This window comes from Leptinotarsa decemlineata, unplaced genomic scaffold (genome assembly GCF_025532065.1).
Source record: "Leptinotarsa decemlineata unplaced genomic scaffold, Ldec_3_MD MMD2_tig00001064_RagTag_RagTag, whole genome shotgun sequence".
Lineage (NCBI taxonomy): Eukaryota > Metazoa > Arthropoda > Insecta > Coleoptera > Chrysomelidae > Leptinotarsa > Leptinotarsa decemlineata.
In genome coordinates, this window is record NW_027412558.1 from 5330446 (window position 1) to 5349871 (window position 19426).

The window sequence follows — 19426 nt, forward strand, 5'->3', positions numbered from 1 at the left end:
ATTGTGACATTTTCAAATGATATAATAATAATTTTACAGAAAAAAAAGTAATTCTTTGTTCCCAAGCCATAACTCTAAAAATGTAATAAATACTCTCAAATTGACCAAATGGTAATAAAATTAACATTGAAAGGAAAAGCTGAAATCAACTTCCTAGATGAAACTGTTTTTCAAAAAATGACAAATAATCACCAACTAAAATTAAATTCTTGTATTATGATACACCTTGTATATTTAAGACAAGCAATGTGAAAGCGGGACTAGGCCCTGAAATAAGTCACGGGCACCGGGAGCCTATCCACATTTTTTTTGAACATAAGGTAGAGGGTGTGAAAGAGATGGAATACTATTATTGTATTTAAATAATTAGGCATGAATAGGTGTGTTTGAATTGAGAGCAAGTTTTTTCTTTTTTATGCATGTATCTTAACATGCATTTCAATTTCAACATTAGTGATCGCAGTGCAATTTGATAATGTAATTTATGAGTAAGCATTTTATCTGTGATGATGGTGCATTACATAGCAATATAGCAATTCATCCATACCCTACCTGAACAAATTGATTGCACATTTTTTGTTTTTAATGTGAATGTAAGAACATTCACCATGTTGTATCAAAACCTTTGAAAAGTAGGTCGTATATATCAGCGGGAAATGAAAGACATGCAAATTGTTGATTGACTTCAACAGATAACCACAAAATTTTTTGGAACTCACCCGTTATTAACGTTTTTCTAAATTTCACTACACTTGTAACGCAGTTTAGAGTCACAAATTAATTTTTTGGCATTTTTTTCGAGCACAGTCACTGTACTACTATATCGCACATGAGATACAGCTTTATAACTTATGATGGTTTTGTTGATATTTTCACTTCCCATCATATGGCTCCCAAATGATTTACCCACAATTACGCAATTTGTTCGTTGGGGTGTACTGAATTCGTCAACTAAACGTGCAAATGAGTGTATTGTGAGTTGCATAAATATTCATTCTTTTTAAAGGTGTCTCTGAATGTTTACATGTTAGAAAGTTTACTTAAATGACGGAACGAGCGGAACCAGTCGTGGAACGATTAGAATCATAATATTTGATAGGCAAACAATAAATCGCAAAATTATCTCTTTCCTGAAAAAAATTGAGATTCAGTTGTGATTGTGCGATTATGAATTGTTTATGGGAAAGAAAGTTTGTGGCTTTCTACTACTCCATCTTGATACAAAAAAAGGATGAGGGAATCTTCCAAAGAAAGGAAGGAAGTAATCAACTTGAAAATAAGTAACTCTATACATTGATGTGTAGATCATGTGAAGAAGTAACTTTCAGACACAAAAGAAAGTCCTCCTAAAACAGCTCCTTTCATATAAACATTGAATTACACGAGAGAAAAAAATTCTTTCGGAACAAATACTTCTATATGAGCACTGAATTATGCAGAAGATACTTTTTTCTACTCAGTTTGTATTTCAAATATTCGTTGTGGAATGAAAATACTTCTTTGCATGATCTACACATCCATGTATAATAGAGTTACTTATTTTCAAATTGATTCTTTCCTTCCTTTCTTTGGAAGATTCCCTCATCCTTTTTTTGTATCAAGATGGAGTAGTAGAAAGCCAAAAACTTTCTTTCCCAAAAATTAATCACTCCTAAAAATATAACCCGTTCAATTCGAATTGTTTATGTTTTGCACCACAACGGTATTGGTGTTCTGTGTCAGTTGATTGAATTCTATGGTATTCGAACTACTAAGTGACATACGTCAAGAAGATGAAGGCGTAACTATTTTTATTATTACGTCAAATTCTAATCCAGTTGTCAAATAAAAATAAAGTTTTACTTCAGAAAATAATCATCTTTTAAATATGGGTCTTTTTGGAAAAACACCGGAGAGGAATCCAAAAGATATGGTAACATTTATTGTAAATTTTCTCCTAGAATCAACATTTTGAACATATTGAAATTTTCAGGTGACAGAATGGAACCACAAACTCAGAAAAGAGGGATACCAGTTAGAAAGACAAATTAGATGTAGGTGTATTCATTATTGAGATCATAATCATTTCGAATTTAATTATCGTTATAGCGATCCAGAGAGAGGAGGAAAAAGTCAAGCGTTCACTCAAAGAAGCTGCACAGAAAAATGATCGAGATACCTGCCTCATCTTGGCAAAAGAAATCCTGCGAGCCCGCAAAGCTATCAATAAAATTTATACTTCTAAGGCGCATATGAACTCGGTTATGCTACAGATGAAAAACCAGTTAGGTTAGTTGATTCAACCAAATCAAAAATTACTCTGATATTTCTAGCGGTAGTTACAGAATGATAATCTCCTTCTGAGGAGGCTATCAACTACAAGTCTCTTCAAATGATTTGATTTGAGTAGAAGCTAAGGAGCTGCCAAAACTTCAAAATTGTTGATTTTGGTAAATATCCTTCCTTTTCAACAGTTCACACTATAGAAATGTTTAATCAGACATACATATATTTGTCAGTTGATCATGAATCTAAAATCAAAATTTGGCGCTGTGGTCTACTTTTGGAGATATGGCCACCCAAACGTCAAAAATCAACTATTTCTAGAACTGGCTTTTAGTAATAAAAACTTGCAAAATTATACTTCCTTTTCATGACCACATACTGCGGGCCTCTATTCACTTGCTACTCCTATTTTTCCATACAAAATATTCAATTTTTTCCAAACAAACTACATCATATTAATTTTTGAAAAAAATGACTTTTGCTAGGTACTTTTTCTTTGGTTTTTTTACAGTATTGCAATAACAAAACAGAAATGAATGGAGTATTGTCAAATTTATATGACTATCAGGAAAACAGGGTATGTCACCTGTTGCTTTCAGACAGTAAGTAAAACTCAAAAATAGACAGTATAAACGTCAACAACATAAACTAAGATAGAAAAATTATATATGATCCATTTTCTGAAATAATTGATTATTTAGGATATTTTTTTATGGACAAATTAGGAGTCCATCTCGTCTAACAAAAAGAAAATAAACATATGCTCTGATGATCACAAAATATTATTGAAGATTGTAGCAAAATAATAATAATATTAAATGCCAGTCCAATTGATGAAATATACTCATCATTTTTTAGCAACATTGAGAGTTGCCGGATCTCTACAAAAGTCAACTGAAGTCATGACGGCGATGCAAAGACTCATCAGAGTTCCTGAGGTGGCCCAAACAATGCAGGAGATGTCAAAAGAAATGATGAAAGCGGGTATTATTGAAGAAATGCTGGACGAAACTATGGATGAGATGGAAGATAGCGAGGAAATGGAAGAAGCTGCGCAGTCCGAAATTGACAAGGTGCTATTTGAAATAACAGAAGGAAAGATTGGAGAAGCGCCCTTACCTCCTACAGAACCTGCAGACAGAGAAAAGTCCAAACCTGCTGTGGGAGAAGCAGAGGGAGAGGATGAAAATGAATTAGAGGAGATGCAGAGTAGGTTGGCCGCCCTCAAGTCGTAGAGAAAGCTCGATTTTTTTTCACTGCTGAACCATAATGAGTATTCCCATTTTTGCTGTGAAGTAAAAGTAACTTTGGAACACGTTTTTTGGAATATATTTTTACTCAAATTATTTTTGTTGAGTAGTTTGTTACTAATTTATAATAGAAAATATCACCTTACTGAACAATTGCAAATATCGTAACTGCAGGCAGATATAACTGATACTATGACAAGAAACATTCAATTATATAGCGGCTTCATTTCATCATTTTAAACATTAATTTGGAGAGCAATTTTTTATTTAGATATATATTGTGAGACAGCTGTTTCAAATTTTGAAGAAACGTTAGGTAATATATTTTTAATAAGAATGTTATATTTATTTTCGATTGTATTTATTAATAAAATATTCAAAATGAAGTTTCATTTGTTGTTAGTTTATATAAAAAAGTAGAGCAAAGAACAGCAATGTCCAGCATAGCATGCATTTCATAAAATCGCTATATAGCGTAGAATTTTAATGACACATAATTTTAATGACTTTCTATTGTGATCAGTAACCTGTGTGAAAAAAAAAATCACTTTTTACAATGAAAATTTTATATACCTATTTATTATTCAAATTCCTTTATTCAGCATAAGCTAATATACAATATGTTTGATCCTAACTATCATCAGGCTGATGTCAAAATATTCAAAAAATGAATTACAAATGTAATTCTGGGTTTATTATATACATATATATGACTGGTTACAATCACAAATAATAAACTTCAACTCACAAATGAAATATCTACACATAGGTGGGCAACAAAATAAATATTCGTGCCTAGGTTGTCATTGAAGTTGGTGGTAAATTTGTGACAATCTCGAGATGATTTTTAATTGAATAAAAATCACAAACATGATAAAAGAAGAAATTTTCATTATCCTGTTCATACAAAAAGTTATAAAGCAGCTAAGTCGAGTCAGGGGTGTTATATCAGATGTACCATATATTTTTTTTCACTAATCTAATTTTGTTATTCATCCACCTAAGCTGTTTTTTGCATATTATTTTTCTTTTGGTAGTGTGCAAATCACTATTTTTGTAAAAATCGTGTAAAATGTGAAGTTGTACTTAGTTTCATAGAATTGTATTAAACATGGCTGTTTTAATGCTTTAATATATTTACTTACAAAAGGTATTGTATTTCAAGCTTTCAATAAAAATTATTCAAAGAAATCCTAAATGTATTTCTGTTTTCACTCAACCTAAAACTAGTTATAAGAGAGAGAAAAAGTACAATATTCGCACTTGAGTAATTTAGGTAATTCAATTTCATTAGATAAGAGTATGATTTTTGAATATAATAAACCAATTAGTCAAATAACAATATTACATAGTCAAATTGAGACTCTAAGGAGTCTCGTTGAGTGAATCATACAATATATTAATAATAATAAATGAGTATATTTACCACATCTGAAGAAAGGGTGGTTCCGTAACAGAATCAATGCTTTCTTACCGACGTTTCTAATTTAATTAAATTCTTCTTCAGGGCTCGAAAAGTAGTTTTTTCGTGTCAATATTACTATTTTAAAAACCATTAGACATATTATTAGATACATTTGAAAAAGTAAATAAAAAACAACAACCAAATTTTCGAGACAACACAAAACGTTTGTTTCCTGTCTGCTTGTCTACTTAACAATAGCAGTAATGAGAATTAATTTTTATTCGAGAAGTTCAATTTTTTTTTTCACTCAACGTAACAAAATATGAAAAAACAAATACAGATATGTACACATCAACACTTATGGTAGATTTTTATTCAAGTTTCTTGAAAAATAGTCCGAGTTTCAAAAAACCTATCACCATTCTAATATGGGATATTTCATATTCTGCAATTTGAATAGATTTGGAAATATATTAATAAATATTGTGAAACCATTTTTTTACGTTTCAAATAAGTTTCGCTGAAAGGAAAATGAATTGTGGATATTCTGAATTGGATATTCTTTATTCTTGAATGAGTATCTACAATGTTGCTTAAATATTTGATTTAAACTAATTATTCAATTTGAGATTAATTGGGGCGTAATTGAATTAGAGACTGAAGAAATGTAATTCTTAAGAGTTGAAAAATCATTACGGGCATAACTACCTATGAAACCATTTTACTTAAATAAGACCATTGAAGTAATAGAACCAGTCGTTCACACTCTAGTTAGTGTTGAAAGTTAATACCAGGAGATAATTTCATAGTTCTATAATATCGCTGAATATATACCTAAGGTAGATACATTTTCCAGCCTTCGAAATACTGTTTTCTTTAATTATACTCAATTTATAAATGATGAAATTATCTCCTTTCTGCCATTATTGACAAGGGTCGCAGAGAGAATAGTACGTTTACTTAGAAGATTTATATAAATCATTTTTCAAGCCTGAAATAAAAAAAATATACATGAGTATGGGAAAAAAGCCTTTTGGTTTTCTATTTCCCCATCTTTCAACAAAAAATGTGTGAAACTCTCAAAGACAGGCAGAAAAAAAAATGGCTACAATAAATACTCTTTATGAAAATCATACTCGGAAATTTCTTTCAGATTCAAACTGAAAGAAAAAACTATGTCCAAACAACTACTTACTTTCACATGAACACTGAATTGCACTTAAGGAAAAAGTCCTTTCGTACAAATACTCTCATTTGAACATTGAATTAATGTTTCCCTCAAATGAGAAAAATTGTGTGTATGACCTGCATATTTTTATAAAGAGTTTTCAATGTTATTATTTTCATTCTTCCTTACTTTAGAATCAGAAAGCCAAAACGCTCCATATCCATACTTCCATAAGAATGGATATTAGAACCATACATAAAATCAGTAAAGAAAAGGAGACAAGAATATACTGGCAAACTGCTTTCTAGGACATACACAGAAATTTGGATAAGCATATATTAAAGAATAAGTGTTACTGTATGACATTTGGGTAAGTTTTACTGACTACTACAGCACAACATAGAAAAGATTATGCAGGGAAGCTATCGAGATAACATAACATAAACCATATTTAATCTACTGCATTTGCTTCTTATTCATTGAGATAGATTTGATTTTCTCTAAAAAAAAATGTTTTTCTTTGTCAAAATTGGCTAGTCCAGGTATGTTATCTAATCTTGTTTTTGTGACCTTCATCCTAGCCTGATTACTTAAAATGTAAGAAAGTTATGAACATGTTGAAAACAGCAAGGCCAAAAAACACATGGCAATACCGTTTTTTGTAATATTTTGCTCATCACAGAGAAAATAAATACTGTTCACTAATCTCACTAGCACTGATTACATTTGCATCCACATTTTTGATCCAATCAAAAAGTGGGACTGAATTGACTTTTTGAGGAGATCAAACATAGATACTGATAACATTTTTTGAAAAATATTTCGAATTCTTTCAACGTCTTTTTTTCTTTTCTTGCTTCCTGGTCCTATGATATGGTCTTCTGGGAGTATTTTGCGGAGTACTCTGCTCAGAACTTTCATCATCACTATCAACCTGAAAAGAAAATTGGTTTTATTATAATTTATGAAAATAATCAACAACCCACTCTGGATCCCCAAGAACTGTTGTCTTCTGGAGAATCAGGCATGAATATACAAGCTGCTAGACAGACGATCTGGAAGATAGCTCCCAAATATAATCCATAGCGAACAATCGTTGCTGTCATGTCTTCAACACCAATGTTGATTGCAGCGTTCATTTTGTTGAAATTGTTGACAAAACTTAATATATCTATATTCACTCTTGGTTCTAGTAAAAATCAATAAATAAGCATATTTTGAAAATTTGACACAGGACACAAAACGTTGCATGGCAGAACTATCAAATTAAATAATGTCTAGAAACAATCTTTTGTCATGAACTGTCATACTATGCATGTTCAAACAAAATTCGTTATCAATGTTTCTTTTATTCATGAACACTTTTGTTACGTACATTATATATCTTCTTTTAAGAATCGTATTGATGATTTCACCAGAAATATAATATATGATGTATTTTTCAGGTATTTTGACAACAATTTCATACTTATTTTATCAAATACAAAACATATATAATGATTTTTGGTGAATATGTGATAGAATTGACCGATACTTGATGGAAATCCTTAACGTATTCGAGTAACACTTCATGACGGGATTTTTCACTGTATAGTTCACAAAACTGCAACACGTGTTTCACCATACAATAGCTCCCTCAGGCGAGTTCATACTTGGACTTTTATTATTTGATTATTGAATTCTTGATTGAAACTTGCAGTATATATTAAATATATTTGTTTGTAATGATGCACTATCGGATCGAGTGATGAAGGCTTGAAAACAATGTACTGTATATCTCGTAGTTTTCACTATCCTGATATCAAGAATCTTTTTTGAAATTGATTGAATATGGAGAAGAAATTAGTAAATTTGCCAAAATATCCAAAACTTTATACTATTATAAATATTCACTATGTACTGTGAATAGGTCAAGTCAATGTTTTCCTAATTTGAATTCATATCGGTGAAAAAAAGAAACATGCATCATGTCACTGGATTTTTATGTCCTGTGGCTGTCTGTCATTAACAAAAAACATAAAACAATAAAACCTGGGAGTAATGGTGTTCTGTGACCTAGATTCGACAAGTGACAAGTGATCGAACTGACACATTTTTATCTATTAATCAATAGTTCTTGGAATTTTGTTATATTTCTTAAATTGTTAATTAGGCACATTTAGGTAGAAATAAATAATTGTGTATGTGTGTAGGGTGAAAAATGAGATGGGAGTCCCAACTTTGGTTTTGTCAAGGTTGCCTTATATTCTATTTGTTGTGGGGTGTTTTGGCAGAATTAGGTAACCCCTACCAAATACTTGGGGTTCATAGAAGGGCTTCTCAAAAAGAAATCAGAAAGGCATACAAACAATTGGTCAAAGAATGGTTAGCTACATTCTTTTTATTTATAATGCTGGCAATGACTTCAAATATTTCAGGCATCCCGATAAATCTAATGACCCTGCTGCTGAAGAGCGGTTTGTAGAAATCAAATTAGCATACGAACTACTCTCGGATCCTGACCGAAGAAAGCGGTATGATGATAAGGGCATTACTGAAGATGATTTTTATAGAAGGCCGGATCACCCTTCTTTCCAAACAAGCCATCCCTTTGAAGATCTTTTTTCACAGCACGGAGCCTATTTCAATTTTCAAGAAAATGACATTACATTTTTCCATAAGTTATCCATAACAACAAGGTAAATAATAAAATACCTGTGGGTGATTGTTAAAATAGTTGTTAGTAATGGGAAATGAAATATGACAAACATTGAAAAATTGTCTCAAAAAATATATTATTTTGTATGTTTTATATTATAGAACAGTAAACAACTATTCACTATTCTATCAACTATTCAAAATGTTATTTTTATGGAATGAATGCTTACTTCTGAAAGTTTTAAATGCATTTACCTATATAAAATCATACTGTGTCTTGGACACGTGAAATCCAACTACTTTGGCAATCACCTATACTTAACTACAAATTAAGTTTCATATCCTTTTTCAGACAATATGACAAAATTGTTGTTCCAAAGAGTCAGAAAATTCCGCATCTCGTGTTTTTTTACACCGATTGGTGTTTTCAGTGCGTACAGACTGCTCCGTACTGCCGTAAATTAGTTGATAATCTGGAACCTTTAGGAATAAACTTTGTGACTGTTCATTCAGGCAGAGAACCAAAATTAGGTAGAAGACTTAGCATTCATACATTACCTTGTTTGGTCCTTCTATTAGACGGTGATGTATTCGTTTATAAGGAGACTATAACTAGTATTCAAAAAATAATTGGTGAGTTTTTCTAAGGTAGCTTCTCTCATTTTGTAATTGGTTCTACTACTATTCTAGAGTTCATAAGGAATAAAATGCCGTATAAAATGCTTCCAAAAGTCAACAAAGATGATGTTGACAGTTTTCTTAATGGCTGGGGGGATAACAGAGTGAGAGGGTTGATATTTGAACCGAGGAGTACCATGAGATTGAGATATTTGGTCACTGCCTACCATTTTCGGCAAAGACTAGCTTTTGGGTAAATTAAACTTTTTTAATGTTTGGACAACAATATTGAAAACGTTTTCCTCTAGTTTTGTAGAATCTCAAGAAATTCGAGATAGGTTTCAAGTACCACAAGACATGGACACAGTTCTGCTGTTTAACGAAAATACATCCTACCCAATGGCTAGTGTTTCGATGAAAGAAATCCCAACATCAACATTGAACCATATCATCTCATCCAATCAATATTTGGCACTTCCAAGACTTTCATCTCAGGTAAGATCAATTGAAATTGCTTCATACTTGTGTGTATTATTTCTCCCCTGCATTATTTTGATTGTAATTTTGATCATCATTTGAATCCCTTAGATGTTGACCCATTTTTTATAATGGTTCCTCCGCAAAAATACTCCATAAAATTTAAATTATTATTTCTTTTATCGCATCTGGTGGATGTTTAAAATGCCACCGATGTTGAGAATCCCACAGACTGTGTTTTGTTTTTAGTTTCACTTATAGAAAATGGACTCTTATGTCGCATAGACTCCTCAAGTCTTTTAAAGTTTAAGAAGCTATAATTCATTTAAAGGAAAATATGAATGTTCTGTGATGATGGAAAACTATCACAAAATTGTTAGAAAATTTAATATTATCTTTCATTAACCTCATTAGGGAAAGTTCCATATTTGGCTTTGTCCTTAGATAAATAAAATAATTAAAACTTGAATATTTTATTTCAGGCCGTTTTAGAAGCCTTATGTCCCAGTGAATGGAATAGACCTAGAAAGAAGCTTTGCGTGGTCTTAGTGACCTCTTCGTCTCGAAGTCATGATGTCTACAGACAATCTTTCAGATCTTATGCAAAGCAAGCGCCATTCAATTCTGAAAAAGTTCGGTTCTCGTATATATATCAAGACGCACAGTCGGAGTTTGTAAATTCACTAGTTCCAGGTAAGGTCTGAAATATTCAAAAAACATATTTCAGTTTTTGTAATAGCATTTAGAATATATATGTTTCACTGATTTCCAGAAGGAGAAATAATACAACCTTTATTGAGAATTGTTATTCTATGGAGGAAAGACACCTCTCATGTGAAATATGAGTGGATCCCTGGAAGGTGGGAGATGGAAACAAATTTAAGCGACACTACTTTATCTTTGGAGAAAACATTAATTCGTTTGTTGAGATCTAACGAGGTGCTTACAAATGAAGCATTTGTTAAGGTAAATTTGTTGCACGATGTTGAAGTTAATCTTTCAATTCAGTCATATTGATTATATATTTTAGGATTTATTTGATGAACATGCGAAGGGCATGATTGAGAAATTGTTTGTACGTTTTGTGCAATTCATGGAGACAACCTACGAGGGCCTGGGTAAGGAGCAGATCCTTGCTGTCGTCTCCATTTTGGGAACAATACTTTTCATACTAGCAATAGGATATTTCATGGCGTACTTAGTGTAAGTGTTATTATCTTCGATGTTTCTTTGAACCGATGTCCGTTTCCTTTTCAGTCGTATAGAGGAAGAAAATATTCAAAGACAGAAAGCCAAAACGGGCAACAACAATAATGAAAGCACGAATTCGAACTACCAGCCTGAGTTGCGTTTGCATGAGTTGCGATCTGAGACCTACAATGCCTTAGTGCGATTACTGAAGCCTGGATGTCGCACCATTATTCTTGTTTTGGACATGCAGTCTAGGGAGCAGTTGATGCCACCTTTTCATAGAGCTGTATGGCCGTATAGAAAGTAAGTAAATAATAGTTTATATTCTGCTCCATTATCTGAGAGAATTTATTTTTAGCAACCTTAGATATAATAATACTAATAATATTCCTTTATTTGAATGCACAAAGGTTACATAAATGATTAAAAACGTCAATATTTTAGTTACATCATTACATTGAGCAAGGACATGTCAACAATACAAATTTACATATACATGTATATAAAAAAAATCAATTATATAGTTTAAAAATTAAAAATTATTATCATAAAAAGAAATCGTCTATGGAAGAACAACACTTACTAAATAGGATCTTTTTCAGTCTTGATTTAAAAATGTGAACATTGGGGGATGATTTTATATGATCATCAAGAATATTATAGAGCTTACAACCAATACAATAAAATTTGTTTGATACAGAGATGTGCGATAAAATTAGGCTGCAAGAGATTTCTATGACGGGTGTTATAGCAATGACTGTTATCTATTGCAAATTTATTTTTATTCTTATAGATATAAGTGCAAGCTTACAGTATATATAAACTGTAAACTGTTGATACACCAAGAGTTATAAAGTATTGACAACAACTGGTTCTCGTATCAATACTTTCCATAATTCGAATTGCGTGTTTTTGAAGAATGAAGATCCGATTCATACCGGCACTGTTTCCCAATTCAGTATACCATACTTCATGTGGGAGTGGAAATGTGCAAAGTACAGCGTAAGCAAGACATTTTTGCTGCAGTGGTCTTTCATATACTTTATGCTGTAGCAACTACTTCTCAGTTTATTAAACAATAGTTCTATATGACTTGCCCATTGCATATGTTTGTCGAAAATTACTCCCAAAAGTTTCACCTCATCACTACAAGTCATTTGTTTTTCTGTATTTTTGAATAACACAGGTGATCTTTGTTTGGAGCGCCCAAAAAATACTGTGACTGTTTTGTTGTGATTCAGTAACAGACAATTCTTTTCAGATCAACGAATGATATCTTCATAAATCTTCTCAGTTTTACTCAGTAGTATGTCTATGTTTTTTTCAAAAATCAGTAAATTGGTATCGTCTGCATAACACACTATTTTTATATCGTGGTTTCTTTCCATTAGACGGATTATATCATTTACAAATATATTGAACAATAAAGGTCTAAATACAGATCCTTGAGGTACACCTCGATTTATTTCACAGTAACTACTCAGAACTCCATTCAGTCTAACAACCTGACTTCTGCCATTTAAATATGATTCAAATAATTTTAGCGGTATCCCCTAACTCCATACGATTCTAACTTACTACATAAAAGCATATGATTGACTAAGTCGAAAGCTCTTGAAAAGTCAATGAAAAGACCGAGAGCATATTTTCCCTTATCAAGATTGTCTACAATACATTTTGAGAATCACACAGAGCAGATTCTGTGCTCATTATTTTAACGAATCCATGTTGATTTCTGGATAACAGTCTCTGACTTCACAGGAATGATGAGAGTTGATTAGTGATATCCATTTCAATGAGTTTAGAGAGACTTGACAATAAACTGATGGCTCTATAATTGGAAAAGTCATCAAAATCACCTTTTTTGTATAATGGCAGAACCACAGCTAACATCAAGCATTCTGGGAAAATTCCTTCAGAATAACAAAGATTGATGAGAAAAGCCAATGGTTCACATAAGCCTGCATACGATTTTTTTAGTAGGTTATATGATATTTCATCAAATCCACTTGAGTTGGAAGATTACAATATAAATGTTTATAACAAATGGCAAAGTTTTGGCTTTCGACTGTGTAGAGGATAATATTTCTGAATGAAATCACCTCATTTCTCTTATTTGTCTCAATATCTTGAAGGTTTTCACAAAAATATTCATATCTTTTTTTTTTCAGAAATAAGACATTGATGTTTTCCTACATGTACATTGAAAGGGGCCTTAAATGGTACAAGGAGCTATTGCAGCTGTCTTTACCAGAAGAAACGGAATTGAATATCAACCCTCGAAATTGTGTGGGTACAGTGTTGTCTCTGAACGGACACAGGAAATATTTTTGTGTGTTCCACGCCAAACACACAGAGAGAAAAAAGAAAAAGGTATGAATAGAAGCTTATATTAATGATTGAACTTTTTGCAGGTTCAATTCAATCGATCAGAAGTGTATTGTGAAAGGGGTTTATTGAACTTGAACTAATGTAGTGTGAAAAAGTTTTTTATTGTGTACACACCAAGAAATAACTTCACCTCAAATGAGATTCAGTGATACATTGTTTACAATTTATTCTGCGGACAGTCTCACTTCACATTAATATTTATTATAGAGCAACAGACTGAAAGAAATTTTTATTGAGTGTCAGGATATGTTCATCTAATTTTGGTTTCTATTATATTCTTATCTAGAGCGAGATCAAATACACTAAATCACATAGCAACCAACTTTGTGTTCTTAATATTGGTGCTAGTTGCACAATTTTCTGTTCCCTTCATATCATCACTCACCATCGACTGTAAATCTTTTGCTTTCATGGCTTGCCATGAAGTGGTGGTTGTGACAGGTCCAAAGAGTGAACCCCGAGGAACACATTTCATTATTCTTTATCTGAGTTGATTGAAGTTTTAAATTGTCAATTTTTTTTTAGGGAGCAAAAGTTGTGAGTAGTGTACCTAAAGAAATAGACTGCGAAGGAGGAGCCTTCATCGGATTTCAAAATTCTGATACTTCCGACTCAGAAGATGAGGTTATACTCCAAGGAAGTTTACTGGACGGATTTTCCAATTGGTTGGACCGTCTTTTTGAAGGTTCTACACAGCGTTTCCACATCAATTATTGGCCGGAGTTTCCTATTAAATAAAAAAGCTGTCGGTAAAGCTTTTGGTTTTCGTTAACAAACCATTTTATTGGTTGCGATATAAAATTGAGTTTCATTTAATGTTTGAAACAGGCAAAAAAACCAAGCCTTCCAGTATTTTTCAGTGCTCTTTGCATTTGCCAAAGATTGGTTGATAAGAAATTTTGGTTTCCTATTGTTTCTGTTCAAGTCCCTGTTGTATGGAAATATTGTTTACAATGCCTTTGTGAGGGGTGTTATTGTCCAAAATTGTTGGACTTTTTGTTATGAAACTTTAGATTTAGTGCTGAACTGATTATTAATTGCTGCTCAATTTTGGTTTGTTATCAATTTAAATTACAAATTCTAGTTTTTGCTGTGAAGGTGAAAGAAGTGACATATAGATAAAAGTTATCATTGTTATTAGTACAGCTGCTTTGTATTTTCAGAAAGTCCTTCACATTCTAAATATTTTATAATATGCTGTGTAAGCAGTGTAAGCAATGCTGAAAGTTTGAAACTCATCTATAAACATTTGAACATATTTGAAAAAAAATTAATCCAATGTTCATATTAAATACCAGAACTAACATATTCAAACGATTCGGTTAAAAAAAGGATTAAATCATAAAAAATAAACAATGAGTATTGAATTTGATACGTTAACCATCCAAATGAAACGGTTGTATTTTGCCAGTCAGGTCCCTACATTTCACTAGATGGCTACTTTGTAATTGTCTAATTTCAATGTCACAAAAATTTGATTTTACTTATTTCTTTCCCTTCTCCAAAAACGCTTTGAATTTGAGACTCAACAGTAGGCTCTCGAGACCTGTGGCGCGAGTGAACCATATGGGTCAGAAGGTTACTCTCATATTCTACATATTGCGGCTTGATCCGCTTCTGGTGTTATTAGTAGTTCGACGTGTCGGCTTCGACTTTGAAGCCATTTTCAATAAGCTACCCCCCCTACACTTCCTACTCCCTAGTTTTGTTGACCGTCCATCAAGTCACAAAACTCCTAAATTGTGTTACTACCTGAGGAGTATGCAGATTGAGACCTCCATGTAGTCATAGTTTCTTGAAAATGGCGAAGCCGGATCGTCGAACAGCCAAAAATTCTGAGGCGGTTCAACTCGGACTTCAGATTGATTGCTGACCACGGAAACCTTTCGAAATACACACACACACAATCTATAAGCTACAATGAAATATATGCACTGAGTGCCTAAACCCATATTGAGCGATGAGAGCCATATGCAAGGTCACAGGGCTTTATGGCAAACTAGTTACGTGGACCACATGTCAGTTCACATGACAATCAACATGTGTAAAATATGAGAATGCTAACTTCTGAAGAAAACAAATTATTGTGACCTGACATGGATATGAATTAATAAACGAGATAAACAATAAACGGAGTGTTAATAAATTTTGTAAGTTGAACGAAATAATGATGAAAAAATAAATAATAAGCTACTACTACAAGCTACTTCATGACATTTCGGTTGTTACTATCTGCAATCATCTTCAGGCGATAACTAGTGTATTTCTGAATGATTTTTTTCAATGTTAATGACAAGATCTTGAAAATAATCATAACTCCCCATTGGTTTTTGTAGGAATGATTTTCTTGAAAAATGAGTGCCATAATTGAAATGATGAGGCTTGTTCCTTTTTGTGTTCAGTAACAATACCTTGAAAGAATAAGTTTTGTGGACTTTTGTAGATTTAGTGTAGTAAAGGGCGATCTGAAAAAGTTTCAGTCACGTCATCATCAGATCTACGGTTGAAGAGTTTTGAAAATAAATATAATTTGGGAGTGTTCTGTTCTTGAGCGGTTTCTGGGACGAATCAAGAACATATGCTATGACCCTTTTGCCAGCAGCGACAGAGCTCTTCTACAAGTTTTTCACAGCTTAGCAATTCAAGTGAGATGAGCATTCTTCCTTCAGGATAATGATAAATCTTTTTATACATCATCTTATAAATATGGCTGATGAATATTCAGCGATAATTTCATTTTATTCTAGTCAAATACTATTTATATAATCTTATAAACTAATAGAGAATAGACTTTGTATGAATAGTTTCACTTTCATATTGGAAAGTTTTCAAGTGGATTGTTAGCTAGACGAGGTATCAAAAACTACACTTAATAGGGGTAGAAGCAATTTTAAATGAACAACATCTTTTAGCAATCATTATTTTGTGTGCTTAACTTATTGAATATATAGTGTTATAAATTCAGATCTAGTCAGCATTTGTATTGAATTCCTGAGTGTTTTGAGTGGTGACTTGTTCTGGTACAATTATTGTGTACAAAAATTTGTTTTAATTCTTGTAAATATATTCAGTGTTTGTGTCACATGTTTAGTACAAAATGATCTGATTCGGTTAATATTCTTGTGATTTTGTTTTTATTATTTTTTGTAATAGAAAATCGAGTTAGGTAGGACTCTTTTTAGTTCGGCTGCAGTGCCATTTTGCTAAACGATTCGTAATATATAATTCTTTTGATACAAGTGTTTTTTTTTCAATTCCTTTCAAAATATTAAGGAACGATGAGTTAACATTTGAAGTTTTGCATAAAGCAAATGATAATCAAAAAAGATATCGAATGACAAATTAAAGACCAATTTTGAATTTACCAGTCTGCTCTCCAGATTGTTTAAATATCTTGGTGAAAAAATACTAGTACAGAGTTAAGGTATTAGATGCTTTGTTAGACTAAAAGAATGCTTTTGATGCACACCATAAACTTTTGAACAATTGCAGAGATTTAGTAAGATCACTATGCAAGATGACATTTTGATCTACTTCTGAGGAAAGGGTAAATAAATTAATTTCTCCAGAAATTTCCCAATTTCTATGTAATGACGAAGAAGAAGACTAAAAGGTTTTTTCTTTAAAAAGGATCTCACCTGAAAATATTCCCTTCAACAAATTGAATAAGGAATACCCTTTCTGACAGAGACATTAAGAAAAAATAATCAACAGCTAAGCAGCTTTATTTTACATTAAATAATAAATATAAGTTGAAAACTGTAGAAATTAAAAGTATAGGAGTGTGTAACAAATTTTATATTTACAACTACTTTCCAATTTACTTCACCCACGAGCACACAGGAGGCAGTATTCTATCCGAGAACTTACAGTACGGAGCTACTTAGCTGTAGGCTTCTGTGCACATTTATCGCAACCTTTCAGAGTTGCATTAATATCTCGCTCACAGTTCGAATATGCCATCCCGATACCAAAACCACCTCCCATCAAAATTGGCCATCGTCTTCTCTTGAAAAATAATAGAGAAAATACTGAACCTAGTAAGAGGCCACCACCTGAAAAATATTGATATTTTTAGGTTAACTGATGACATAATCTATAATATAACCGAAAGTAAAAAAGAGATGTTTTTTACTAGTAATTCGGTTTTGAAAGTAGTAGGCTAGCTCTTACCGAATTTAAGAACTCCATCCGATAAACATTTATCCCATTTTCTGCCCAGTTCTTCTTCAATATAAACGGGAGTCGCCATTTTCGCTGATTGAAAGTCCTCAGAAATATCACAAAACCAACTTTTCGTTAAACGAATTTAACCTCAGCCACTAAACGATTATAGTTATGTAATATGGTGAATGGAATGTATATGAAAATATTTCATATGAAATACATGATGACAAAATTCAGATCTGACTAATTTCTTTCATTTTTCTGATTTGTCAGATGGCGGTAAAATTTGAAAGATAACAGGGAGAGCATTTTAAAAAGGTGCGTTCAAAAAACCAATACAGAATAACGCATTATATATTTACATTCATTCCGCGACACCGAACCACTTGGACAGTAATGAAAAAAGTATTTTGTTTTTGCTGCTAGTATCATTCATAGGTATACTATTCATGTTCACAATACCGTTCATATACCTTTATAACTTCAAGTCATCAAAAGATAATTTCTAGAGCGACATTTCAAACAAATATGATTGCTTTTGCAAGTTGTTGAGTCACGATTTTGGCATGGGACGATATTTCATCAAAATTTAAGATATTTTGTTGTTGTCACATACAAACTTGATTTCTGGAACTTTTCTTTGTGTTATCCTTGCATTGTATGTTTTTTACCACTCGTATTCGTGACTAACGTTACTGCAATTCCACGAAATAAAGGCTACATCAATCAATTTAATTGAAATTCCAACACTTTTTACCCTCCTATCTCATTCTTATGTTATTTGTCCGTCAGTTTGTATTTTGTCGCAGGGTGGTATATATGAATTTGTTTTGTGTTTATCATCAAAGAATCGACTCTGTGTCAGGTCTTCATGTATTGAGTATTGCGTGCTTTATTGGATGTCTGCGAGTCTGCGGTCAAGTGTAGATTGTGACGAATCTTCAACTTTGACACTTGTCAAGTGTTGAAAACAAATTGGGTGTCAATTTTGGTTCTGTTTATTAAATTTTGTTAAAGGTCCTCAAAGATCAAATAAAACATTTCAAGATGATAGCATTAATGAACAGAATATTGGATTGGTTTAAAAGTTTATTCTGGAAAGAGGAAATGGAACTCACATTGGTTGGTCTTCAATATTCAGGAAAAACAACCTTTGTCAATGTAATTGCTGTGAGTAACCACTGTTGACAATTATTCGTATTTGATTATTATGGAGAAATAATTTCATTTCAGTCTGGACAGTTTAGCGAAGATATGATACCTACAGTAGGTTTCAACATGAGAAAAATTACCAAAGGAAATGTAACAATCAAAGTGTGGGACATTGGGGGCCAACCGAGATTCAGATCAATGTGGGAACGATACTGCAGAGGAGTCAATGCTATTGTGTAAGTGAATTGATGTTACTACCTTATATCATTATCATAATTTATGCCTCCTATTTGATCAGATAATAGAAGTGATTTCTGTTTTATTTTGGGTTTCAGATATATGGTAGACGCAGCCGATTCAGAAAAAATCGAGGCTTCAAGAAATGAACTCCACAATTTATTGGAGAAACCACAACTAGCTGGTATACCAGTCTTAGTGTTGGGTAATAAAAGGGACAAGCCACAGGCTTTAGATGAAAACGGCCTTATAGAAAGAATGTAAGTATCCCAAGTAGTTTTCCAAAAAAAATATATTCAAATTAACTCATAAAGTGTATTATACAAGGTTCATGTTTACTGATTAATTCATCAACAAATTTTCCATCTGTTTACTCATTTGTGTATGGATACAATAATCTCTTATGTATTTATGTTATATAGGAAATCAATAAAAATTATCTATTGATGTTGCTTCATCAATGGAATG

The 19426-nt window shown here is 32.2% G+C and overlaps 6 protein-coding genes across 9 annotated transcripts in view; 3 read left to right on the forward strand and 3 right to left on the reverse strand.

Moving 5' to 3' along the window:
- Positions 1–952, reverse strand: part of Keap1 (kelch like ECH associated protein 1) — a 36622-nt gene extending 35670 nt beyond the window's left edge. Inside the window, exon 1 of the mRNA XM_023162028.2 lies at positions 720–952. The gene's annotated coding sequence lies outside the window, so the exon portion shown is untranslated. The remainder of the gene's footprint in view (positions 1–719) is intronic.
- An 801-nt stretch (positions 953–1753) lies between these two features.
- Vps24 (Vacuolar protein sorting 24) lies at positions 1754–4706 on the forward strand. The gene is made up of 4 exons (XM_023162030.2): positions 1754–1912; positions 1973–2033; positions 2089–2268; positions 3124–4706. The coding sequence occupies exons 1-4, from the start codon at positions 1868–1870 to the stop codon at positions 3498–3500; spliced, it is 663 nt and encodes a 220-aa protein (XP_023017798.1). The 5' UTR covers positions 1754–1867; the 3' UTR covers positions 3501–4706.
- Positions 4707–5465: 759 nt separating this feature from the next.
- LOC111506824 (protein anon-73B1) lies at positions 5466–7331 on the reverse strand. Its single transcript, XM_023162031.2, has 2 exons — positions 7075–7331; positions 5466–7022 (listed from the first exon to the last, which is right to left on the reverse strand). Exons 1-2 carry the CDS (start codon positions 7225–7227, stop codon positions 6921–6923), a joined length of 255 nt encoding a protein of 84 aa, XP_023017799.1. The 5' UTR covers positions 7228–7331; the 3' UTR covers positions 5466–6920.
- An 820-nt stretch (positions 7332–8151) lies between these two features.
- Positions 8152–16641, forward strand: l(3)80Fg (dnaJ homolog subfamily C member 16 l(3)80Fg). The gene is made up of 11 exons (XM_023162032.2): positions 8152–8452; positions 8506–8766; positions 9078–9358; positions 9416–9596; positions 9652–9838; positions 10303–10513; positions 10593–10786; positions 10851–11023; positions 11078–11314; positions 13183–13384; positions 13928–16641. The coding sequence occupies exons 1-11, from the start codon at positions 8289–8291 to the stop codon at positions 14138–14140; spliced, it is 2304 nt and encodes a 767-aa protein (XP_023017800.2). The 5' UTR covers positions 8152–8288; the 3' UTR covers positions 14141–16641.
- Positions 16642–17111: 470 nt separating this feature from the next.
- On the reverse strand, positions 17112–17854 carry LOC111506832 (MICOS complex subunit MIC10). Its single transcript, XM_023162044.2, has 2 exons — positions 17576–17854; positions 17112–17457 (listed from the first exon to the last, which is right to left on the reverse strand). Exons 1-2 carry the CDS (start codon positions 17652–17654, stop codon positions 17282–17284), a joined length of 255 nt encoding a protein of 84 aa, XP_023017812.1. The 5' UTR covers positions 17655–17854; the 3' UTR covers positions 17112–17281.
- Positions 17855–18467: 613 nt separating this feature from the next.
- The window catches only part of Arl8 (ADP-ribosylation factor-like protein 8), a 34486-nt gene continuing 33527 nt past the window's right edge, over positions 18468–19426 (forward strand). For 2 of the 4 annotated variants that reach the window (XM_023162036.2, XM_023162037.2), the window contains exons 1-3: positions 18468–18739; positions 18803–18957; positions 19057–19218. In XM_023162036.2, the coding sequence (XP_023017804.1) occupies positions 18617–18739; positions 18803–18957; positions 19057–19218 (440 nt within the window). In that variant the 5' untranslated portion in view covers positions 18468–18616. The remainder of the gene's footprint in view (positions 18740–18802; positions 18958–19056; positions 19219–19426) is intronic. The other 2 variants (XM_023162034.2, XM_023162035.2) reach the window with 1 other exon arrangement.

Excerpts from the sequence above, each read along its gene's own strand:
- LOC111506832 (XM_023162044.2), bottom strand. The coding sequence starts at position 17,654 with ATGGCGACTCCCGTTTATATTGAAGAAGAACTGGGCAGAAAATGGGAT. Across the intron at positions 17,458-17,575 it reads GGATGGAGTTCTTAAATTCG|GTGGTGGCCTCTTACTAGGT; the intron begins GTAAGAGCTAGC and ends AATATTTTTCAG.
- Vps24 (XM_023162030.2), top strand. The coding sequence starts at position 1,868 with ATGGGTCTTTTTGGAAAAACACCGGAGAGGAATCCAAAAGATATG. Across the intron at positions 1,913-1,972 it reads AGAGGAATCCAAAAGATATG|GTGACAGAATGGAACCACAA; the intron begins GTAACATTTATT and ends TGAAATTTTCAG. Across the intron at positions 2,269-3,123 it reads ACAGATGAAAAACCAGTTAG|CAACATTGAGAGTTGCCGGA; the intron begins GTTAGTTGATTC and ends ATCATTTTTTAG.
- LOC111506824 (XM_023162031.2), bottom strand. The coding sequence starts at position 7,227 with ATGAACGCTGCAATCAACATTGGTGTTGAAGACATGACAGCAACGATT. Across the intron at positions 7,023-7,074 it reads ACAGTTCTTGGGGATCCAGA|GTTGATAGTGATGATGAAAG; the intron begins GTGGGTTGTTGA and ends TTTTCTTTTCAG.